The sequence below is a fragment of the Puma concolor genome, chromosome B2 (assembly GCF_028749965.1).
Source record: "Puma concolor isolate L17-30 chromosome B2, mPumCon1.1.hap2, whole genome shotgun sequence".
Taxonomy (NCBI): Eukaryota; Metazoa; Chordata; class Mammalia; order Carnivora; family Felidae; genus Puma; species Puma concolor.
This window is the reverse complement of record NC_141671.1, coordinates 12,207,857-12,232,004: the sequence shown is the minus strand read 5'-3', so window position 1 is coordinate 12,232,004 and position 24,148 is coordinate 12,207,857. Positions and strand designations below refer to the sequence as shown.

At 44.8% G+C, this 24,148-nt stretch overlaps 1 protein-coding gene across 2 annotated transcripts in view; it reads left to right on the top strand.

Annotated features, from left to right (window-relative positions):
* The first annotated feature begins 2,080 nt into the window (after positions 1–2,080).
* The window catches only part of RBM24 (RNA binding motif protein 24), a 28,985-nt gene continuing 6,917 nt past the window's right edge, over positions 2,081–24,148 (top strand). Inside the window, exons 1-4 of one of the 2 annotated variants that reach the window (XR_015251046.1) lie at positions 2,081–2,772; positions 3,935–4,058; positions 5,485–5,539; positions 12,404–12,835. Coding sequence is in view for 1 of the 2 variants with exons in the window: in XM_086706195.1 (XP_086562321.1) it covers positions 2,605–2,772; positions 3,935–4,058; positions 5,485–5,539; positions 12,404–12,767 (711 nt within the window). In the remaining variant the exon portion in view is untranslated. Of the gene's footprint in view, positions 2,773–3,934; positions 4,059–5,484; positions 5,540–12,403; positions 14,632–24,148 lie in introns of those variants that run through there. The other variant, XM_086706195.1, reaches the window with a different exon arrangement.

The following is a 24,148-nucleotide window of genomic DNA, read 5'->3' as shown; positions in this document are numbered from 1 at the left end:
TCTCATGGCCCGCTTTGTTTTTCTAACTTTTAATGTTTTTTTGTTTAAAAATTTTTAATGTTTATTTCTTTTTGAGAGAGAGAAACAGAGTGTGAGCAGGGGAGAGGCAGAGAGAGAGGGAGACACAGAATGTGAAGCAGGATCCAGGCTCCGAGCTGTCAGCACAGAGCCCGATGCGGGGCTCGAACTCACAACCTGTGAGATCATGACTCGAGCTGAAGTCTGTCGCTCAACCAACTGAGCCACCCAGGCGCCCCTGTTTTTCTAACTTTTAAAAATTACCTTTCATCATACCAGTACACAGAGTCCCTTTTAAACTTGTACTTTACTTAAGCAATGAGGAAAGGATACTATTTACAACTTCCCTTTCTGGCTCTCATATGCCTGTAAAATACCTTATTTTTCTTCAACTGGATTTTTAAAACATTTTTCAAAAAAAAAAAAACAACTGTAGATTTCTTATTTCTCCACATCACCCACTGGGGGTTCACACTTAAAGAAACTCATGACCTCAAGAGGCCAACTTCCTGCAGAATTCGACAAGGTGAAAAGCACCAGGATATTTGCCTTCCTGTTAGCTTCGGCAAATGCAGTGTATCTCATCCTTTTGGACTGACTGCAAAGGTGCCCTGGAAAGAGAAACAGAAGTATGTGTTTCCCTAATAGGTTAACATACTGACCTGCTTTAAAGGGAATAAATGGTACAGCCCAGGGGCAACTTATGTATGGACTTTCTCAGACACTCCTGGTAGACAGAAATGACTTAAAAGCAAATCATGTTCCAAACCGTGGTGGATGAAACATCCTGCTCACATGAAATACCTTAATCCAAACCTCAACTATGACAAGGATTTTATGCTTAATTGAATGTGCTCTTGATAAAAAAGAAGTTGCAAAAAGCTGATGTTGTATATATAATATATATATAATATTATACATACACACACACACACACACACAGGTTGTTCTGAAGTCTGTATTTTCTACAAATGCTTTAAAGGTCTGCTGGTAGAAACCAGTGGTTATGTAACAAGTCGATTTCAAAAATTACACCTTTTACAGTTACAGTGCATCCTGATAAAACAGCTGAGGTCAAGTCACTAAACATTCTGGCAATTCAAACAGAAGGAAATAAGATTAATCCTTTGCTTAGGGAAAAGAAAAAAAGAGAGGATTTACAATGAGAAATCTGTACCAATCTCCCCAAATAGTTAGGGGGGAATAAGTAGGGAGGAAACACAAATTCGATCATTGTAAGGGCTAAAGTACTAATTTATGGTCCTCTGAAATAGAAGGTGGTGTCTACGGTTACCTAGCTTGGCCGGGCCGTGAGCAATTAAAGCTGTGGTTCTTTCCAGCACACCCAAACACTAGACCTGTTCTGTTTTTGTTGGTGTTTTGTTTTGTTTTGTTTTGTTGTTTTTTGTTTCCCCTCTGGCTCTGCCTCGCTGGTTCTCCCCAGCACTGGCTCTTCCGGGTCAAGGCAGGTTGGGGACCCTGAGACCCCAGAGTATCAGACTCGGCGTCGTTGGCCAAGCGCCGGGGAGGGAACCAGCCTCTCCACGAACCGCCCCAGGCCTCCGGGCCCCCAGCGCTTCCGTCCAGGTCGCCGGCCCCGCCACCGCGGTCGAGCGCACAGAGCTCGCGTCGTCGTTTTGGAACGCGACGCAGCTGCCTCCTCGGACGCAGTCTGCGCGCTCCGGGTCCCCGCTAGGACGGCGCCGAGTCCCCGGGACTTTGACGGGTTGGAGCAGGCGACGCCGAGAGCAAGGCCGCCTCCGGCCGTCCCCAGCCCTGCCCCAGCGCCGGCTCGAGAGCGCGAGCCCCGCGGCCCAGCGCCGCGCCGGGAGAGAAGCAGCTGTTCCCAACAGCTGGGGGGCGGCGGCGCCGGGCACCCCAGGTGCGGCCGCGGCCAATCGCAGGCGTCCGGCCCGCCCCCTCCCCAGCCGGGCGCCGACCCCCGGCCCGCGGGGGAAGGGAGCAGAGAGGTGGAGAGCCGTCCTCGCCACTCGTCTTCCAGCTTCCGCGGCGGGAGGGACACCACCGGAGCCCCGAGCGGCGCGCACTCCCCCACCCCTGGCCCCGCCGCCGCGCCCCCCGCCCGCCCACCTCCGCGCCCTGACGCGCTCTCTGCCGACCCTACCCACGCCCCACCCAAGACACCTACCTAATTTCCAAGAAGGAAAAAAAAAAAAAAAATCTACCTCTAAACGCACCCGCTTCTTCGCTCGAGGACCACCCTCTCCTTTTCGTTTTTGGCCTCCCAGCCGGGTGAGTGGAAACCGCTTGCACATTCTATAGAACGGGATCCTAACCCGGACGATCCGGAGAATTTGTACGGCGACCGGCAGGGGGGGCGGGAGGAGAGAGCGAAGTCAAGTCTCCGGGGTTGCTGGCGACTTCGGAAGCCGCGCGCCCCGCGCCCTCGGCCGCCCCCGGCCGCTCGCCCCCGCCGCGCCGCCGCCCTCGCCCCCGGGCGCGCCCTCGGCCCCCGGCGGCCGCGAAAGGGTGCGGGAGACGCGGAGCAGGAGGAGGAGGCGCAGCCGCTGCCCGAGCCGCAGCCGCAGCCGCAGCCGGAGCCCGAGCCGCGGGGCGGGCGCGAAGATGCACACGACCCAGAAGGACACGACGTACACCAAGATCTTCGTCGGGGGGCTGCCCTACCACACCACCGACGCCAGCCTGCGCAAGTACTTCGAGGTCTTCGGCGAGATCGAGGAGGCGGTGGTCATCACCGACCGGCAGACGGGCAAGTCCCGGGGCTACGGATTTGTAAGTTGCGCGGCTGGGGGCTGGGGGGAGGTGGGGGAGGGAGACGTGGGGGCGACCCAGAGCCCGGCGGGGAAACCGAGGACCGCGGGGGAGGAGAGGCTCTGGGCGGCGCAGGGCCTCGGGGGTCGGGGTTCGCAGCGGGGGGTTGGGGGGGGTCGGCGTGACAACGCGAGGAACCCCGCGGACGCGGGCGGCGCTGCCCCTTTGCCCCCGGCTGAACTGAAAGTTTGCGCGCGGCGTTGCAGGGGGAGGGAGGGCCGGCTCCTGCCTCGCGGGGTTCCGAGGGGATCCAGCGCCCCGCGGTGTCAGGGGACGGGCGGAGCGGGGGTGGAAGGAGAGAACTAACCAGTGCTGGGTTTGCGGGTGCGCGGGGTTGGGAGGGAGGGGCCGCAGCCCCTCGGAATCGCCCTCCCGGGTTGGAGGCCGGGCGTTAAGCGCGCTGTTGCTTTGTAAAAATGCGTGTGTCTTCAGGCGTTCCGGTTGGGGCGGGGAGGGGACACCCCAGGAGGTCTAGGGCTCTACTCCTGATGCCATCCCCCCCACCACCACCACACACACATACTTTTTTTAAAATGCAAAGATGGGTTCTTTAAAACGATGATCCTGTGGCTCTTTGCTGAACTGAAAGAGAGCATATTAAGCCCCCTGGGGATTTAAGCGTGCAAATTCAGCTGCCGGAGAGCTGGGAGCTCCAGAGTAGGACAATAGCTATTGTCGTTAAGGAGTGCTTGCTGGTGGTTGGGAGCACCCGGCGGATGTGACTCTGGACTTTCTTTAAAGCAAACAGTGCCTCCTAGGCTGGGTAGGGACCTGGGCGGGGTGGGGGGCGGTTGAGGGAGGGAGGGAGGATCGAAGAGTTCTAAGATGGAATTCAGGCTTCCGACTCCCTGCTAGGCCCTGCTAGCACCCTTGGGGGTGTGGAGAGGGGCTTGTTTCTTCCTTCCTGTTTTCTTTTCATTCTTCTTTTCTGTTTTCTTTTTTTTCTTTCTTTCTTTTTTTTTTCTTTGACGGGGGATCAAGGAGTAAATTCCAACAAAAGAAAAAAGAAAGTTTAAGAACCCCCTTAGTTTTATCATGAATGACTTCTCCATCGTGACTATTGGTTTCTTTCAGGGGTTGATTTAAGGCTTTGTATGTGTGTCTGTGTGTGTATGTTGCTAAGGTCACCATGGCTGACCGAGCTGCTGCGGAAAGAGCTTGCAAGGATCCCAACCCCATCATTGATGGCAGGAAGGCCAATGTGAATCTGGCATATTTGGGAGCAAAACCAAGGATCATGCAACCAGGTGAGAGATGTCCTTCCTCCCCTCCTCCCCTCCTCCCCTTCTCCCCCCAACTTGGGACACCCACTTCTGAATAGAATGAAGACGTGGCCGGTGTGTTCAGTAAAGTGGAACCATGGCTAGGTATTGTACCAAGACATTAAATGAGAGTCGTAAACAGCTCTTGAAGGAAACATACGTTGTGCAAACATGAATCTTGGGGGTCTAAGCAGTTTGTACCCACCCAGACTTAGGCTTGACTCCTCTGTTTCAGGTATGACATACAGTCAGTCCGTGGACTCTATTTTCCAGTTTTCAGCCACTTGTAGATAATTCGCGTGTGGATCGTGGGGGCCAAATGTGGCAACTCCAGCAGGTTATCCTTCCCTGCTTAGTGTTGTCTCTCCTACCACTGGTTGACCTGTGCCCAGAGTGGGAGATCCAACCCAAAGCACTGACCCAAGAGAAGCATAGGGGTGAGGGTGGTGTCTCACCCTCTCACATAAAATCACAGACTATTAGTAATTTTAAAAAATGGGGAAATGTCATGTACTTCTGGACCCTCGTGTTGCAGATAAAGACGCTGACACTTAGAGATGGGAAATGTTTTATTCCAACGTCATGCAGCTAGCAGCTATCAGTGGGCAAGCAGGCTTTTGTCCATGTGAAAATTTGACCTTTTGGATTATTTACAACACTGCCCTTTGCCTTAGCACACATAATTAAGAGCCGAACTATTGACCAAATGGTAATCTTTTTCTTGGGTAAGCAACTTTGTTTCATTATATCTTGTTCTCTTCACTCAAATCTTTCCATCTGAAATTTTGGAAAGAGGTTGACACTTTCATGCAAATGGATTTGCTAGGAAATGAGATTGTCAAGAAAGTGAGTGCATGTGCCAATATCTGTGAACATTCAGAAACACGTGTTTGTCTGCGTGTGTGCTATCCAGAAAAGGAGACTTGGTTTGGGGGAATTTTTAATACCATAATCCGTAAAATCTGTAATCTTCCAAAGCATTGTCCAGCATGTTCTAAATTAGACTTTTTACGGATCATGATTCAGAATTGCAGGAATATTTGTGACTTATAACTTCATTATCAAGTCCTCTTGTGTCTGGTTTCATTCCACAAGAATTTTTCCCTGGTCTAATTTTCTAAGGTCTTACTGTATGATTGTCAACTAAACTTTGCAGATAATTTTTAGTGTCCACTTGTAGCCTATTAAAATTTGGCGGGGGGGGGGGGGGAATCAATGATAACATTAATAAAAAGGACATATATATATGTATATATATGTTTATAAGTTATATATATATACTGTACTTTTCTGTAAAGTATCCAAAGAATGGTTATCTTTTCTAAGTGAAAGTTGTGATTGCATTTTATATGTAGGAGGAATAAATGCCTAACCATGCACAAATCGAGAATGTGGTCTGTTTTATTGTTAGGTTTTGCCTTTGGTGTTCAACAACTTCATCCAGCCCTTATACAAAGACCTTTTGGGTAAGTCCATGAATCCGGCCCTCCTAAGTTTTGATAGCTATCATTGGTTAACCTGCCTCTTTGTTATATACAGACAAGACCATCATGTCACAGAACGTTCCTTGTGATACTATTTATATATGTTTGTATATTTTTGATGCTGATAATATATTTTTAGATGAGTCAAGTTACTGACCAAGTACGCAGCCTCCCAACCAGACAAATTTTGAGCTTATGATTAACAAAACAAAACAAAAGTACCAGGTATGACTTGTGTACGAGACGATTGTGTCCCGGCACTGTTACTGCTGTTCAACTTGACTCAATTTGATTTATCTCTTTCTAACCTGACAGGGCTCGTACACAGTTAAGCTAACTGATCAGAAGGATACGATGATAAAAGGTGGAATAGTTCTGTTTGGAATTAAACTCTGTAACCAGTAGACTCAGACACACAAGCTCAGATGGTGATTAACGATGCATGGATGTTGGTGTTGGTGTTTTCTTTTTCACAATAGTCAATAGACCTCCGTGTGCTGTATTTTATTTATTACAGTAATGAAGTGTTGATAGCTAAACTGTGTGCTTTTTACTTAATTGAAAAGAGCTGTAGTGAAAGTGTTTTCTTTTCCTCGGGGAAGGGGCTCTTTGTGGTTTTGATTTTGGTGGTGGTGTTGAGGAGTGTTGACTTTTGACTTTGCCATGGGAAGCAAAGGGCCTTTTTTTTTTTTTCTTGCTTTTAAGCTATAGCCTGTGACTTCCACTTAACCATATTTTTGTAGTGAGTGCTAAATTGTGTGATTTCCCTCTGTAAGAATACAGATTCATCGCTTGCATGTCCTAAGTTTCTGTTTTACTGGGGAGTTTTCTGGGAATGGGGTTCTTTCTTTTGCAATGTGTATCCACTTTTAGGCCTTCTAATTTAAAGGTTCAGCAACACTCATCAGGTTTCACGGACACTAGCCAGTTTTTTTGAGTCACGCAGCACTCACTTTTCACCTTTCGGACCCTAACTCAGTTGAACAGGCTGCTCATATTTGTTGTCTCTCTGGGCTCTGGGGTTTCCAGCTGTTCTCATCCGAGCTCCCTTATTTCCCTTCCATTCAGACATCATTAAGCGGGTGACCCCCCCCTACCACCTAGATGTAGGCAGACCACTTAGAGTCTGTGTTGGCTGTATTCTACCTGAGGGACACTGCTGGGACTCTAGTGCCACAGACTTCAACTTCCTTTTTAAATATTCTAACTGTTCAAGGAGTATTTTATCCTCAGCTATAGTTTCTTCTCTGGCTTAGCACCTAAGTATCTATATGTGTAACCTGGAAGGTCAGATTCCATCTACATAGATAGATAGAGTTCTACCACATGTGTCTCCAAGAGTAGCCCAGGACAAGTAATCATCATTTGACTTGGAAAGGTCAAGTTATATTTTCCATGACCACCTTCTTATAACCCTCCCTTTAACATATGGATACTTCACCTTACCACCGTTACTTTTTTAAACTGAGGAAGAGTATTATTTCCATTATGATGAGAAAGGGCCTTCATATATCCATAGCTTTTTATCAGATGCCTCATCCCAACCATCCTGGACACTGACAACGCATTGTGGGTTGATGGGTCCAGCTGCTTCTGTGGGTTCTCCCCCTCATTGGTCTAGACCTTGTGTAAGGTGGGATTGGGGAGGAGAACATACATATTAAGAAGTGATGATGAACTGAGTCATGATCTCATAATAAGATTCTTGACACAGTTATATAGCTAAATCATCAACAGGTATTAGCATGTTGTTGTGTTTCTCCTGTGCCAAGTGGGTGATACAAAACAGGGAGACTGTAGTTTGGGAAGCAAAACTAACACAAGCCAATCAAGAACTATTAATTGCTAAATTACTTGGCATTGTTTTAAGGACAAAAGGAATTCAGAATAGCAAGAAAACAGGTGAATTGGAGGGGTTGGACAAGGCTTCATGGGACTTGACCTAGTCTCGGACCAGTGGGTGTGTCCTGGACAGGTAAGAGGAAGAAGGGACAAGCCTGAGGGGTATAGGATGAAGCGAACATAAGCACAGGGACAGAAGAGAAAAGATTTAGTGCGTGGAGAAACCAGACCATTGATGGAGGGTCTTGGGAGCCAGACCTAGAAATCTGGACTGGCTGTGGTAGTCTGCATAGATCCTTGAGAAACAAAGTAGTGTGAGGAAAATAAGAACAACCAGAATAAAATGTCCTATGGAAAGTTTAAGTCAGGCATGCTTTGATAGTGATGTTTTGTTTTTCATCCCTGCTAATATGAAGCTGTCTTCATAAAGGATGGTGATTATTACTGTTTGCATAAATTGTTTGAACTTGAGATTCTTATTAGAAATAGATAGCATTCCACCAGGTGGACCAAGTGGGTCCTCTCTTTTCTGTTTTAAAGGGTTCTTAACACCGCTCTAGTTCCCAGAGCCTGTACCCAACAAATCACACCTGGTCATTCTAAATTCTGTTTGAATGCCACATGTTCTTATTTTAGGCCTGGAAAGAAGCTTGAGAATTTTTAATCTTCCTTGTTTGAAATTCTAGCATCTGAACTATTTTTCTTTATGTGGTCCTTAAATGGCCCCCAGATTACTCTGGGCTTTTCAAGGGAAAACCTTGGCTTGAAAGAATTTCTGATGTGACAGAGTGGGCAGATGTGTAGAAACGTGTACATTTGCTAAACAATATCTTATATATATTTTTTTCTGTTTGAAAGAAGTGTTTTCTTATTGAAGATAAGAAAGGAAGGATTATGGGTCTGTGAGTAGAAAATTCTAGGGTAGGGGCGCCTGGGTGGCTCAGTCAGTTAAGTGCCCGACTCTTGGTTTCCACTCAGGTCATGATCTCACGATTTGCGAGTTTGACCTCCACATCAAGCTCCACGCTGATGGTGCAGAGCTCACTTGGGATTCTCTCTCACTCTCCCTGCCACTCCCCTGCTCGTGCTCTTTTTCTCAACATAAATAAACTTAAAAAAAGAAAATTCTAGGCTAGGTTAGATCAGGTTGAAATACCCTTAAACATTTACTCAGTGTACCTTTAAGTGCTGAGTTTTAGGCCAGTCGTGTGAACGCTGTACTAGAGACTATACTGTCCAGTAAGGGGGGCAGGGGAGACAGTACCATTAAGTGAACATCTGCTGTACGACCCAGTTCTAATAAAAGATTTACGTAAGTCATATAATAGAATTCTCAATACTTATTTGATGCAGGCTGTTCATGTCAGCCTGTTCAAATGGCCTTTCCATGGGTGAAGGAACTGTGATACAGAGACGTTAATTAACTTCCCACAGGGCTAGTAAGTCACAGAGTCTGGTTTCCAGGTTCAGAATCATGGTTTCCCTGACCTCCCTCAAAAGCGGTGTTCTTTCCTCTGTGTCAAGCTACAGCCAAAAAAGACACAGTTCCATTCTCCCTTGTACTCTGGTAAGAAAACTTGAGAAACCCCCAGAAGGGTTGTGGCTTCAGACAGGGAGGAGAGACAGCAGACCCAAGTGGGACCCAAGAAGTCTTCACGGTAAAGGTGGAAGTTGACCTAGATTTGGAAGGATGGTGGAGGATGCGGTACTCTTGTATGGAGTGCCCACTTTTTTCACCATTGTTAGGCTCTTTGCGTAGATAATGTTATTTAATGCACGGCAGCTCACGGTTAGAAATACTAGATTCATTTCACGTTTGAGAAAAGTGAGACTAGAAAGTGAAACAAATCCCCGAAGGCTCCATAGCTGGTGAGTGCTAGAGCTAGGGTGGAAAGGACTTGGATTTCAACAGGTGGAGATGGCAGTGACGATTGGCATCCCCAGCAAAGGGACAGCGTGAGCAAAGGTGAGGATCTAGAAACGTGGGGCATGTCCAAGGAGCACTGAGGAGCTCAGCTGACCTGGATCCAAGGAAAGGTGGAAAGAAATACTGGAAGAAATAATTTGGAGCCAGAAGCATGAAAAGCCTAGCATGCCAACGTTTCAGAAATTTGCAGTTAGTTTGGTATGACCTTAGGGGCCACGGAGTCCTATGGACAAGTGAATGAAATGAAGACTTTGCCAGCAGTCTGGTGATAGATTGGAAGAGGAAACCGGTTAGGATGTCCAAAGTCACGAAGAGATGTCAGAGGGACCTGGAAAAGAAGGAATGATGTAGTCCATTTTCTTTGGAAATTGCCCGAGGTATCTGCCTTGCCCTTGTGGTTTCCTCACCTTAGCTAGGGATGCACACGGTACAACTGATTGAGGGAATGGACACCGGTAGATATCTAATTGGGGGAGAGATTCCCAGATCACCTTCGTGGACTCCTCAAACTAACAAAAGCCCTCCTAATGCAGGATCCTTTTCAGAAGCATCACCTTTCCCTTCAGTCCTTTCCTGCTTTCCTTCCTGAATTGAGATATTTTAGGCTCTTCGTGGTCTCCTGGGTTCTCCTTCTCCTACGCCTCTAACAATTCTGGGGTTCCGTGTGCCTTCCAGACATATTCCTAACCCTTGCCAGACTTCATGTTGGATTCTGATAGTCCAGGGAACTCGACACTCTCATTGGTTGGCATTATCAAATGAAAGCTATTAATGTGAAATCAGTGCAGAGACAAGAGTCCCGTAGGAAACGCTGCTTATCTTTAGTGCATTCTAAACACACACACGCACGCACACACATTTTTATCTTGCCTGTTTGTAGGCTAAACTTATTTTCCGTCACCACCTTCATTCAAAGATAGGACCCTGGTCACCATCATGTTGTCCTCAGAGCTTTGGGAGTACAGGGGTTAATGTTTCAGTATCAGTGAGATTCATACTGGCTGGCCTCTGCTGCTGATAGATGTTTTACTTTGGCCTTATAAAGACATTTTACCCGCTGGAAACCCTTGTCGCATGACAGGATCAAAAATAGCCCTGCCACAGCCCCTGCTGTCCATCACCACATGTAAACTGGCATGAGAGGGTAGGCTCTCTTAGCCGTGTCTGCACATTGTGGACACGGAGGCCTCCAAGGACAGGGTTTCATAAAGCCACACCTGTCGCTGTGAGGGAGCCAGTCACCTGACCTACAGGCAAGTTTTGAGTATGTGCATGACCGTGCGTCTGGTTTCTGACAAGCAATTAAGAAAGAACATGTCTAAGTGTCCTCAGAAACACTTGATGACGTCGTTTCTCCTGGCACTGGGAAAGAGCTGGGAGTCTAGTAAAATTGAGTGTATTTTTATCATTGGGGTCAGAGTTCACCACCCTCTGCGATAAATTCATCTTTTCCATGGATGTTCGTTAATAAGTACTTTCAGTAAAACTCCGAAAAGGCAAAGCAAAGTCTGTTTTCGAAAATCTCAATGTGAAGTTTTCGGCGTTGAGTTCTTTAAAATTCTTTAAAGATTGTTAACTGTTGCTTGTACTTCCTGTAAGTTGGCCTTGCCCACAACCAGATGGCATCATAGTGTCATATTTTTAGAAATATAGGGGGTTTTGATGGAGATTGCTTTAAAGAAAGATGAAAATAAATCAGATATTCATGGTAGCATTTGAAAGGGGCAGTAATGAATCGCAAGAGTGAGAGCTGAAATGCATGGTGTTTTTTTAAATACCTCTTGTGATTTATTTTTTTTAACCAAATTAACTTTTAAGCAAGATCGTTGGGAGTGTGTCTTGATGTGATCTCTGAACGTATCATTTTTCAAGGGACTTGATTTTGTTTCTTGAACTTTTACAGGATAATACGTAATACAATTGATTCGGATCAACTATGTATGAGTAGGGGCAGATGTAAAACAAATACGCCAATCTATTGGTTGATTTGGAAGACGAAACGAGTATTTGCACACAAACAAATATTTCCTTGCTCATTTTATTATGTGAACCTTTTAAGTTTGTATGAATTTTGGAACTATTTAGTTGTGTTTCCCTATTCCTACCTTTTCCCTCAACCTCATCATTTCCCCAAAACCCCTTCTGTCTGTCTTGCATAGAGATAAACAAGCTGGCTGACCTTCAGGTGCCTGATAGTCAAACAGGTTTGATTGACCCTGTGTCCTTATGAATTTTACGGAGAGAGAGAGAAAGAAAGGCAAAAAGCGTGCTGCACATCTCTTTGGGAATCACTGCCGTGAATGTTAATAGCATTTCTGTAGCTTCCCACAACAGCCTCTTGTGATAGAGTGAGCTGCACTACAGTTCGTTTGAGAAGTGTGATTCTGCTGTGTTTACCACACTTGTGAACTTTTAAACTCCTTTTTTTTTTATTTTTGTCGCCTGCTTCTTTTATCATTATTATTTTTAATAAGGGTGACTGAGGTTGCAGAGAGATTAATGTGTGCTGAGTCTGCATAGCAATTTCAAGTAGGGTTGCCATGATAATAAACATGTGGATTTTGTGGAAATTTAATGTGGGGAACTCGGCCAACCCCCCGCCCCCGCCCCTCCACCTACGGAATTGGACGATCACAGACTACCTCTGGAGTCCTATATTCACAGCTGAGAATTTTCCTATTTGCTACGCAGTCTTATGAACCGATCACAAAATTCTCCAAAGCCTTCCTCAATTTAGCAGGTGTTAAATACCTCTCATGTGCGTAAGCCCTCATGAACCTCGATTTAGTCTGCAAACTTCTGCCGAATGATCGAAGTATTGGCCCTCGAAACGATCATAACTCAAACTTGGCAGCAGGGAGGGGTGTCATCCGATTTTTGTCGCTGAAGTCCTCTCGGGGCGCTCCGCGCCTCCGGGCTACCGCCCGAGCGCTCCGCCCCGACCACTGGAAAGGAGATATTGTGGCAACCCTATGCTCGTAATAACCACTAAATCGGAGTCTGTCTGATCTCTGAACGAGCCGCGCTGGCGGGCGGGAGGCGAGCGGCGCCTGACTCGGTGTCCCGTTTCTCCGCAGGATCCCCGCCCACTACGTGTACCCGCAGGCTTTCGTGCAGCCCGGCGTGGTCATCCCGCACGTGCAGCCCACCGCGGCCGCCGCCTCCACCACCCCCTACATCGACTACACGGGCGCCGCGTACGCCCAGTACTCGGCGGCCGCCGCCGCCGCCGCCGCAGCCGCAGCCTACGACCAGTACCCGTACGCGGCGTCGCCGGCCGCCGCGGGCTACGTCACCGCCGGGGGCTACGGCTACGCCGTGCAGCAGCCAATCACCGCCGCCGCCCCCGGCACGGCCGCCGCCGCCGCCGCCGCCGCGGCCGCCGCCGCCGCCTTCGGCCAGTACCAGCCGCAGCAGCTGCAGACCGACCGCATGCAGTAGCGCGGCCGCGTGGTCGCGGTCGCCTCGCGTCCCCTCCCCCCCACACACAGTTGCCCGACGTGTAGTAGGTAAGGCGAGTTCACGTTGACTTACCAGCTTTAAGAAAAACAAAACAAAAACAACAAAAAAAGCGCTATGCTATTGTGAAACAGAATCCTCCTCCTCCTCCTTTTTTTTTTTTTTTTCCCTACTCCAGTAAGTGTCGTAGTTGAGAGAGAGAGGGGAGTGGGCGCAGTTTTGGAAATCGATCCCAAAGAGCCTGAGGAAAGGAAAGGCCGCGACGACGCGACGGTGGCAGGGGCAAAACAATGGAACTTCACTTTTTCTAACGGGATTTTTTATTTTTTTGCTCTTTTTATAGTATCAGGGAAGCAAACTGCCTTTTACAAGTTTAGGAGATGCTATTTGAATCTAGTCGAACCAGGGAATGCAGAGTGAGCAATATGTAGCTTGAATTACCTTTAAGAGCAGATTTCAAACACACACACACACACACACACACCACAAAAACGGTGAACGCACTGATTGTCATTTTTAGCGGTCACGAGGGCCTCTAGAACTTCTTCAGGTAAGAAGATAACGTTCTTACCGTCTCAAAACCTGGGCATCGAACAATCAACCTAGGAGCGTGGCAGTGGGTGAAATGGTGGACAGGCACCAAAGCTATTTTCTCATCTATCCTGTGGATGAGCGGGACTGTGGGGCAAGTGATGTGGAATTAATGGGTGCAGCAGCTGTACAGACAATCAATAACACACACAGTTCTGGAAAGAACACATCACTTGTGCTTGTTTGATGAGCTTGTCACATTCTAATCCCTCTCCCCATCCTGTTTCAATTTTGGGAAACTTGTATCTGCTGGTGTCAGCAGTTCTGATTCTGAAATAGGATCAGGCTTTTACTACAACAGCCTTCTCTTTCTATTTATTGTGTTGACTCGTGGCTTACGATTAAAGGCAGGCAAAGTTTGCAGACTCCAAACCCTTAAGAACTGTCTTAAGGACACGTATTTCCTACCCCCTCCCCCTTTTTAAATAATTTTACACTTTTTAGTATCTATTTCAGAGTCATATTTAAAACTATTTATTAGTGAACACAGTACACGAAACAGCAAGGTTACTGAGATTATAGTTCTTCAAAGGTTACCGATAATGTGGTTTATACTGTGCCTTAATAGTAACGCTATTTAAGATATTTATTTTTAAGTTTTACTATGCTGCACTCTAAAGAAAGGAACTTTAGATGTGACACTGTAAAATTATGTATTCATCTCATGGCATAAATTATTTAGTAGGTCTAGATGTAGCATATTAAATATTAACCTATTCAGCTAAAGATGTTGACTTGGATTTATTTAAATTCGTATGTGCACTGTATAAGAGAGTACTCTGACATTAACACATTTTAATTTATTTTAGTTTTTAGGTTTTATTTTAAAGCAGATATATTGCTAGTTTCATGCTTCCTTCTCTTAATTTTTGCTCGTGTAGATCTCATTTATTGGTACTTCATTAGTTTAACACTATTCTTCTGTAGTTTATGTAGTTTTTAAATGCTGCTTTACTTTTTTCTTCCAAAACTGCAATACTTGCAATTTTTATTCTTAAACTAAATTGAATACTATTTTACACTGTATTGGATTTTTATACTTGAACAATTTCATACAAGGGAAGACAGGTTAGCATTTTTATGGACTTTCTCCATTATCACTGGATTTACTTTAAGTATTCCCATACTAGACAGTGTTATGTAATGTAGACATGACTCTCCTGTGCAAATTATTTATTCATTGTGTATATTGCTTTATAACATTTCAGATCTTCTAATCTATTCACTTGTATTAAATATAATTTTTAAAAACTTCTGTTGCATCGATCGTTTCTAATTTTGTCATAAAGGTTAGAACAGCTTCTCCTTCCAACTAGCATCCATGGCCATGGTTTACATGTAACATTTTCAGTGAGCAGAAAGCTTCCCAGATGCCCTGTGTTCGTACCTTTTAAGTACATTTTATTAACCCAGGTCTTCCTTGCATTGAGCAAACGGTATAGGTCCTCCCCCAACAGTGAATCCTAAAGGACTGTTCGTGTCGCTGAACATTGCTTACATAAAGGTCACTTGAAAGAGTGGGCTGCACAGGGGGACAGTCCATCCGAAGCTGGAGTTGGGTAAACTGAGGCTTGGTGTTAGACTCTACCACTTTCTAGTAATACGAATGGAGCGGGTTGTGTTCTGTAATCAACTTTTTGGGTGAGGTTTTCATTGATTTCTCATCCATAATGGGACAGTAATACCTGAATCACATGCTTATTTAGATATTAACTAAAATAAAGTGTATCAGCTGCTTGGTCCAAGGCCAAATCTATAGTACGCTCTTGATAAATGGTCACCGGTAGTAGTTGTGATACGCTATAGTAAAAGCTAACCAAAAAGGAAGTCACCTGTTGGAATGTTCTCATTTTTAAATTTCTGTGTACAATGATGTGGCAGCATGTAATAATGTTGATGGCAAAATTCATTTGACTGCCATATTGATTGTCTTAAAGGGTGTATGGTACTTTAATTATGGAATAGATTGTTGTTGGTCAGTTGGTCTCGGTACTTACCAAATCTGTGATGTAATATCTTTTCTTGAATGCCATTACTTTGCAAAAATTACGAGCAGTAGAAAGTTGTGATAACAGATTCTATTGTGCTTTCCACTTTATGATAACCAATATCCTAGTTAGGGCCAACACAGTCTCAAATTTTAATTGCTTTTAATTTTCCGAAGAAAAATAGAGACCAACTTATTCCCAGGCTGGGATATTATTGCACCTCAAGGTATTATCTTGGATCAGTAAAATAATTTCTAAGCTACTTAATTCAGTCAGTGCATCAAGGATTATTTTACTCAAAAGACATGTTCTACATTCAATTTTTCAGATTTATGAAAGGTCACTTTTGTCCTCAATAAGCCATATGTTGGTTGTTGTATTTTAGAATGAAACATTACTTGACCTATCGGTGAAGAATACGTCAGACAGTTCTGGAAAAAGCTTGTCTAAAATAGCCGTACTCAAGAAAACCAAAAGCCCACCTATGCTTGGTTGTACCTTCCTTGGGGGTGTTTCTGATGTATACTAATATCAATATTAGCACTTGGAGACAGGGTAAGGTTTTTACTTTGTAATACCACAGCATATATTTCTCTTTTTTTAATGTTTGTTTTTTGGTTTTTTTTTTTTGTTTGTTTGTTTGTTTGTTTTTTGAGAGAGCAGGAAAGAGAGCAGGGGAGGAGCAGAGAGAGGGAGAGAGAGAATCCCAAGCAGGATCCGCGCTGTGCAGGACAGAGCCTGACACGGGGCTTGATCCCACAAACCATGAGGTCATGACCTGAGCCAAAATCAGGAGTCGGACGCTTAACGGACTGAGCCACCCAGGCACCCCACAGCATGTATTTCTAAAAATAAATACAAGTTGTCAGTGTCTAATAAGGAGGGGAGAGTAGCCATGACCTAATGTGTACCGTGGTCAGGCAGGTTGGTTGTATTGGTAGAGGCACAGAAACCAGTGGGTCTGAGAAACAAAGAACCAACTGAGTCCTGATTTCCTTACTTACTAGCGGGGTGAGCTTGAAGCACTTTACCCTCGTAAGACGTGAATTGATAGTACCCAACACGGTGGCTCTGTTCAGTGAATTAAGTGAATTAATTATATGAGAGCATTCTGAAAATTCTCTAGTAGTAGGCAAATGGAAATTATACTGAGGGAGTATATGCAATATGAATCTGGAAATTGATCTCCAAGGTCTTGTATTGAATGACCCTTCCAAAGGAGGACAAAACTGTATCTCAAGATGTTATGTTTATTCAGTCCCAACCAAGTAACAGCTAAAACTGCTGTGCCACAGGAGCGGCACAAAAATAACGCTGAGAGATAGAAAGATTGCCCAGATAGGGGAAGGAAGGGGAGAAGAGAAGAGTCTCGAATACGTTTCTCTCACAGGGGAACTATATTTAGCTCCTTCCTCAGTCCTGTCAAATATTGTTCTTCTTAATTCCCTCTGAGGCTTGAAAGCGTTCATTAAGATGACAGCCTGAGGTTTGGAGGGGCAGAGGTGAAGAGGAACCAAAAAATAAATAAATGCATTTTCATGCTTACTTTTGTCCTCTCTTCTCCTTCAAGAGTTCTGGGCCGTTTCCATGGAAATTCTAACTTGTTTTGCTTCAGCACTTCGTACAGAAGAGGTTTCATTTGGGGTATTTGTCCTGAGTTGAATTTCAGAAGTTCAATAATGATGTTAGCCAAGTCCTTTAAATTCCAGGCTCTGAAACCCTAATTGTAAATCGCAATGAGGAAGAAATCAGACAAAGCATGTGTAAGCACTTTAGGAATTTTAGATAAGGGAAGTGATATATATACATTCACAGCTTTGATAACATAAATTAGTTAAGTCTTATGGCGCAGAATTTGGTCATCCTTGACCCTTGACCAGCTTCTTCAGAGAAAGAGTCTATAAAGTCCCCTTTTTTCCGGTCACTTGTCTCCTGGAAGATGGATGCCATAGATCTTTAGATCCAGGATGCTACCATTGAGCTATTAATATACTTGAAGTGAGTTGGGGGCTGTGCTTTGTTTTCCATTCTGCCACTGTTGGAGGTAACTCAGATTACATTACCATAGGGATTGAGTACCAAACCTTGCTTTTTTCTAGATAACGTGTTCATAAAAGGGCATATACCTGGAACTGACTTCCCAAAGGAGTTTAAAATACAAAAATCTAGTTTTACCAAGTAGAAAGTGTGTTTTCTCTCTACTTTAAAACTGTGTTCAGGGCCCCTGGGTGGCTCAGTTGGTTAAGAATCCGACTTGGGCTCAGGTCATGATCTCGCGGTCTGTGAGTTCAAGCCCCGCATTAGGCCTGCTTTGGGTTCTGTGTCTCCCTCTCTCTCTCTGCCCCTCCCCCGCTCACACCCTGTGTGTGTGTGTGTGTGTGTGTGTGTGTGTGTGTGTGTGTGTGTCTGTCTGTCTGTCTCAAAAATAAATAAACATTAAAAAAATTAAAAAAAAAAAACCAACTGTGTTCATCCAACAGTCCCAACCAGTATGAACTTGCTTCCTGGGTACGTACTCTGACTCCTGGCTCTGCCACCTGTACTGCAGGTGTGTGAAGTACAAGAGATATGGCAGGTGCCTTTGGAGACTCTTAGTGTGTGCATTTGCACCCTACACTCACATATGTATATTTTACCATTTGAGAAAAGAGGGGTGTAAAAAGGATGTAGAAGAAAGTAATGAAGAAAAAAGGCACTAAGGTCAAAAGCATCTCCTAAAAGCATTCCCAAAAGAGGTGAGATGATGCAGTGAGGGTCATGTGGATTGAACCATGTGAGGCGAGGACTTGCCACTGGAGGGGCCACGTATGGGGAAGGGGGAGAGGTAACTTTGCTGGATGGAGGACATTCATCTGGGGACGGGCAGGGGGCAGTCGGTAAACAGACCATAATTGGATATATGGGTTTCTGTTTTCTAGCTAAAAGGCATTTAGGACAAGCGCTGAGTTTTTGAACTTGGAAAGGTTTGGATGTTAAAAAGTTTGAGTTTACTCTTTGTAGTAGAAAACTTTTAGAAACAGGCAAACATGGTAGGATTAGATGAAGCTTCGCCATGGACCTTGCCCTCCAGGAACATGGAACCTTGGCATTCTTCATCTGTCGTCACTCCCCGTTTTAAGCAGACAAGTGAGGGGGTGCCTGGGTGGCGCAGTCGGTTAAGCGTCCGACTTCAGCCAGGTCACGATCTCGCGGTCCGTGAGTTCGAGCCCCGCATCAGGCTCTGGGCTGATGGCTCAGAGCCTGGAGCCTGTTTCCGATTCTGTGTCTCCCTCTCTCTCTGCCCCTCCCCCGTTCATGCTGTCTCTCTCTGTCCCCAAAAAAATAAATAAAACGTTGAAGAAGAAAAAAAAAAAAATTAAGCAGACAAGTGAGTCAGAAAAAAAGGAGGATGAGAAAGTGTATTTACCTTTCTATCCAGTATACTTTCCTCCAATGTATTCAAACATCATTTGTGGGGCTCCTGGCTGGCTCAGTCTTTACAGCGTACGACCCTTGATCTTGGGGTTGTGAATTTGAGCCCCATGTTGGCTGTAGAGGTTACTTAAAAATAAAAATACATAATAAAAGTAAAACGTCATTGGTGGCTGAGCCTCAAGCTCATAATATCGGTATTTGCATGTGCTCTGCGGCTTCTGTGCTGATGCTGGCAGATACCTGTTGATGGGCCTTTGTAGAAATAACGCCAAGTTTGCAAAGGGACGCCAGGAAGAAGCCTGCACCACTAACCACATACCACGCACCGGCTACTTATATTTAATCCTCATAGCAATGTAAGGCGGGTGATAGTATCCCCATTTTCCAGACGGAGAAGAGTGCAAAGGCAGTAAGCAGCTTGCCAAAGTCACCATGTCAGCACGGACCTGGTTGTACCAGGATGTCAAGGTGGGGTGGCCAGAAACCACATCCTGTATGCACGCCACCTCGCTGTGCTGCTTCCTGACTCTTCCCTTCCTAGCGAACCCTTTGCGTTTCCCCTGGGGTTCGTAAGACAGAACCATTGATTCCCTGTCCTCCATCTGTTACGTATGAGCAAGCAACCACTGAATCAGTGCGGGGGACGTTCCTGCACATCAGTATGAATTACTGGAAAGAACCGGGATAGAAGATACCAGAGAGGCTGAAAAAGTCTTCAGGATTGCCTTGAACAAATTTGATTTCATTCTCCATCACAGCTGAATTCACTCTTTGGACCTTTAGCCTGACATCTAACTGTGCTAACGTGTGTCTGCTTACAGTCGGGGCACCGTGTTTAAAAAAAAATCTTGTGATGCCAATTTTCACACTACACCTACTTCATCACTAATACTTTCAGAACGCTCCACATGCTCTGTCATTGACCGTGTTCGGCATTGCTCGTGGCATATATCATTGCCCGGTAGAAAGAGAACGTGTTGGGACAGCATGATTGGCCAATGTGAAGACAAAGTAAGTGTCGGAAGTCCCACGAGAACACAGAGGGTCGGTACAAAACCTTAACCTCACGGATCCTTTTTTTGGTCTGTTCCCTGTGGCCGTTTCCATCCCATAGCTCCATATCGGAAAAGGAATACGGGTAATAGTCAACCTCAGATTGAACAGTCTTCTCTTTACTCCCGTTGTTCACTTCTTTACTGTAAATGGCTGCATTTTGGCTGGGTATCCATTTAAGCCAGATACAGCATGCGATATCTTAAATCCTCACCACCTCGCCGTGGGGTCGGCACAACCATCTTCATTTGATGGAGAAGCTAATGTAATCTGCCAAATGCACCGCTTGAAGGTGGTTGACATGTGAGGTGAACCTCAGGTCTGGATGATGTCAAAGATCAACCACCATTGGCCTATTTTTGCAATCTCTTTCCGTGTCTGCAGGAATTGTCTGAGAAATTTCAAGGGAAGCTTAATAAACATGCCTTGGGTTCAACAGACTGAGGGACCAAAACCGAATCTAAGGATCCCAAGGCAAGTTACATGCACAATTAAAACCCTTAATACGAATTGTGTAACATACGTGTCTCCGTGCTCATATTTTAAATTTAATTTCTGCGGTCATGTGTTTGTCATACTGCTAAGGATTAGAATGTTTATTTATCATCGTGACCTCCATCCACTTGTGCTTTTATGGGAAAGATAGTATGATTTATGGTTATGAACTACTATAAAATTGAATAAGGGTATATACCAAGGAATATCAATTGATTATAAACTTTTAGCGAACACTGCCAATTTTGATAACAACATCGGATTTAAATTGCAGAAGGTCGTTCTTAAATGTGTGTGGTTCAAGTCCTGTGCCATTATTCGCTGGACTCTCGGTGAAAACTGAGAAGAGCTGAAGGAGGAAAAGAAGAAGTAATGCCAGAAACAGGAGCCACGGCAGCTTGGGAATGGCTGAGCAGGAGGAATGCACTGTGTCCTCAGTTGGACAGAGTTTGAGAGGGGAAGCTGCCTGGCCAAAGAAGTCACTGTGCTTGTCCCCTAAAGCACACATGTGGACCGTCCTTACCATCTGGGCATACTGAGAATCTTGACAATTCACGCTTTCATAACAGCTGCATTTCTTATCATCTCTGGCATATTTCTTCAGCTTGCACAAAGCCTCTTATCTCGCAAACAGTCTCTCTCTGGACCGCTGTCTCTTTCAGCTGCTTAGAGGCCACGGTCCCTTAAATCTCCCAGCTGTCTTTCTTACCTCTCAGCCCTTGCTTCCTTTATCTGTCTGTATTTTTTTAAATCTTTCCCAGCTGCCACTTTTGGCACAGTGGTTGTCTCTTGGTTCTCTCAGAATGAGACATTTCAGCATGCTGATGTGGGGAAGGGACGGAACGGTCGTAACAATGCATTTTCAAAATTAGCCTTGCAATCTATCAGGAAAAAAATTTCACCTCGGCTTTCATACAGCCTGCGCGCCATGAATCAACCCGTGCGTTTCTGAAAAGATGAGACACCCCAGAGGCTTGCACAAAGAAAAGCGAGAGAGAACCACAGGGCTCTTAATTGTCCAAAACAGGAAATTTCTCCCCTTAGAAATGCAGATTCTCTGTGGCTGCAGCCTCGAAGAGTTTATGTAACACCCTCTCGGTTGGATAAAAAGTTAACTGGCATCCCCACTGCGTACAGAAATGTAAATGCTAGAAGCTGGAGAGAAATTTCATTTCATGTTGGAAACTATTTGGCTTCTGTTGCAACTACCAACACCTCTAGTTGATTCCTAACTTGTATAATCCATGTAATTGTCTCTTCTCGGGTAACTCTGATAAGGGAATGTTAGTGGTTCTATGGGGTTACCTGGTTTTCTTAACATGATGGATTCTGAGTGAGAAAAATAATCTTACTTTGGAAAGGATTTTTTAAAAACTATAGGATAAGGGGTGCCTGGGTGGCTCAGTCGGTTAAGTGTCCAACACTTGATTTTGGCTCAGGTCATGATCCCAGGGTCATGGGATCGAGCCCTGCATTGGCTGTGTACTGAGTGTGGAACCTGCTTGGGATTCTCTTTCTCTCCCTCTGCCCCTCCCCACTCATATTTTCTCACTCTCTCAAAAAACAAAAAACAAAAAAACTATATGATAAGGGCTTGAGGACCTCTACAAAGCAGAAAGAAACAACTTCCAGGTCCCACACTGCTAAGGCACAGCTAGAAGATTCTGGCCTGGCAATTGTCACTCCTTTATTCCCACTCAAAAAAAGGCTCAAAAAGTACAGATGTCTTGGGTAATCCCCTAGTTCCCTTTGAGGTTAACTCAGGAAATACGGATAAATTTGTTCAAATGTCTTTGTGTTGCTAGTATGCTATTAAGATTATGATTCCAAAGAATGGTATCCATCAGTATTGAAAGTAAAACTCTTGATTGTGCAGAAATACTTGCCCACCGTGCTCTGAAGCAAATGGGAACTTTTTATATACTTAATTAAGTCCAGGTTCTTGGAGGAGAGGAAAATCAACAGGCAAGATCTATCCAAGCTGGATTTACTCATTTTGATTGCTTTCTCAATCAGAATCAATAGCTGTATCTAAACGGATTCTGCAGAAATCTGCATCGATGATAGTCTGCCAGAAAGAACAGCCGAACTGATACCCCCGTGTACACACACACCTCCAGATTACAAAGACCAAACAAACTCTTTCTAGCTAGTGCTAATAAGGTAATAGTTCGGATCGCGATAGAAATAGTTTGTGTTGAAAGGATAGAAGCTCTATAACTCTGAAAGATGAATTGGGATTGTGGCATTCCAAAAATGTATAATTGAACTGAATCAGCTCAGTGCTCCTCAGCTCTCGGGCAGACAAATCATGCAGCCAGTGGATGCCACCAATTACAATTTAAAAACTAAAGTTGTAATGATTTTTCATTTCCAGAATTGTTCTTACTCTTTTTTTTTTTTTTTTTTGGTTGTAATAGCATTCCATTTTCCTGTTCTATTACAATGATATCAACACTAAAATCTAATCTTTATCAGGCATTAGATTTCTTTTTTTTTTTAATTTTTTAATGTTTATTTTAGAGAGAGAGAGAGAGAGAGACAGAGCATGAGTGGGGGAGGGGCAGAGAGAGAGGGAGACACAGAATCCAAAGCAGGCTCCAGGCTCTGAGCTGTCAGCACAGAGCCCAATGCGGGGCTCAAACTCACAAACTGTGAGATCAGGACCTCAGCTGAAGCTAGACGCTCAACCGACTGAGCCACCCAGGTGCCCCTGTGGGCATTTCTTATGCATAAGGCTTGTTAGAGACACTACATATTTCTGCGATTTTTGCTTCTATGTGATAGCCAGGGTGTAGCAGCTAACATTCCCTTGACATTATTAATTTTTGCCAAATCTTTGAATAAGTTACTTTTTAAAATCTCTTATAGAATAAAGTAGGAGTAACTAAAATGGTGGGAACTGGTTTCTTAAAATGAAACTTGTCACTGTTTTACAGACCAGTTGTCTTTCTTTTAATTATTCCAAAGAATAATTCTTTGCAGTGGCACTTGTGACATTTTAATCATCTTCATGATTTCATTTATGTCAAGTTAGATATATCTAGGACGTGTTTATAGATTTTTTTCAGACACAGAGGAGATACCCGTTAATCCGGACTCGAATCCAAGCATAAAACAACGTACAAACATGCAAATGCCGAGAAGAATGAGACCAAGTATTCTCTAAGGGTGGCAGAATAAACATAGTGCGCACCAAGGTGTGAAGAATTATAAATATGAACGAAGAGAAGAAGCATTGAACTCTGTGAATGCTGCAGGATCCATGGCACTATAATAGGACCAGCCCAGAACTTAGCAGTATACAACAAAAAACAGCAACTTGCTTATGCTTGCTGTCTGTGGGTCAGAAATTCAAAAAGGGCACAGTGGTAAAAGCCCTTGTCACTCTACAAGGAGCAGCCATGAGTAGAATGGCCAAGCCAACTGGAAGGCCTGGTGGCGGGAACAGCTGGAGCCTGGGGCAAGGTGGTGCCTCCAGAGGGACGGCCTTGGAGTTGTCCACCCTTACACAATGGCCCAGGACTGCAGGGAGCAAGGTGCAAGCTGCCCGGCTTCTCCTGGCCTAGCCAGGTTCCGTGGAGTCCAAGTGAGTCAGGAAGGCCCATCCAGACTCAGTGCCAGGGGACTGAGACCCCACCCCTTGCAGAAATAAAAAGCATTTGGTACCATCTTTAAAACAGCCACATTAACAGAATTTTTATTTTCACTATGAATTCATTTATCTGTATTTAATGCCTTTTTCATCCTGGTATCTAATAACAATAATAATAGTAAGTTCTCTTCTTTTTCTGCGGCTATATTTGCTCATTTTTTTTTTCT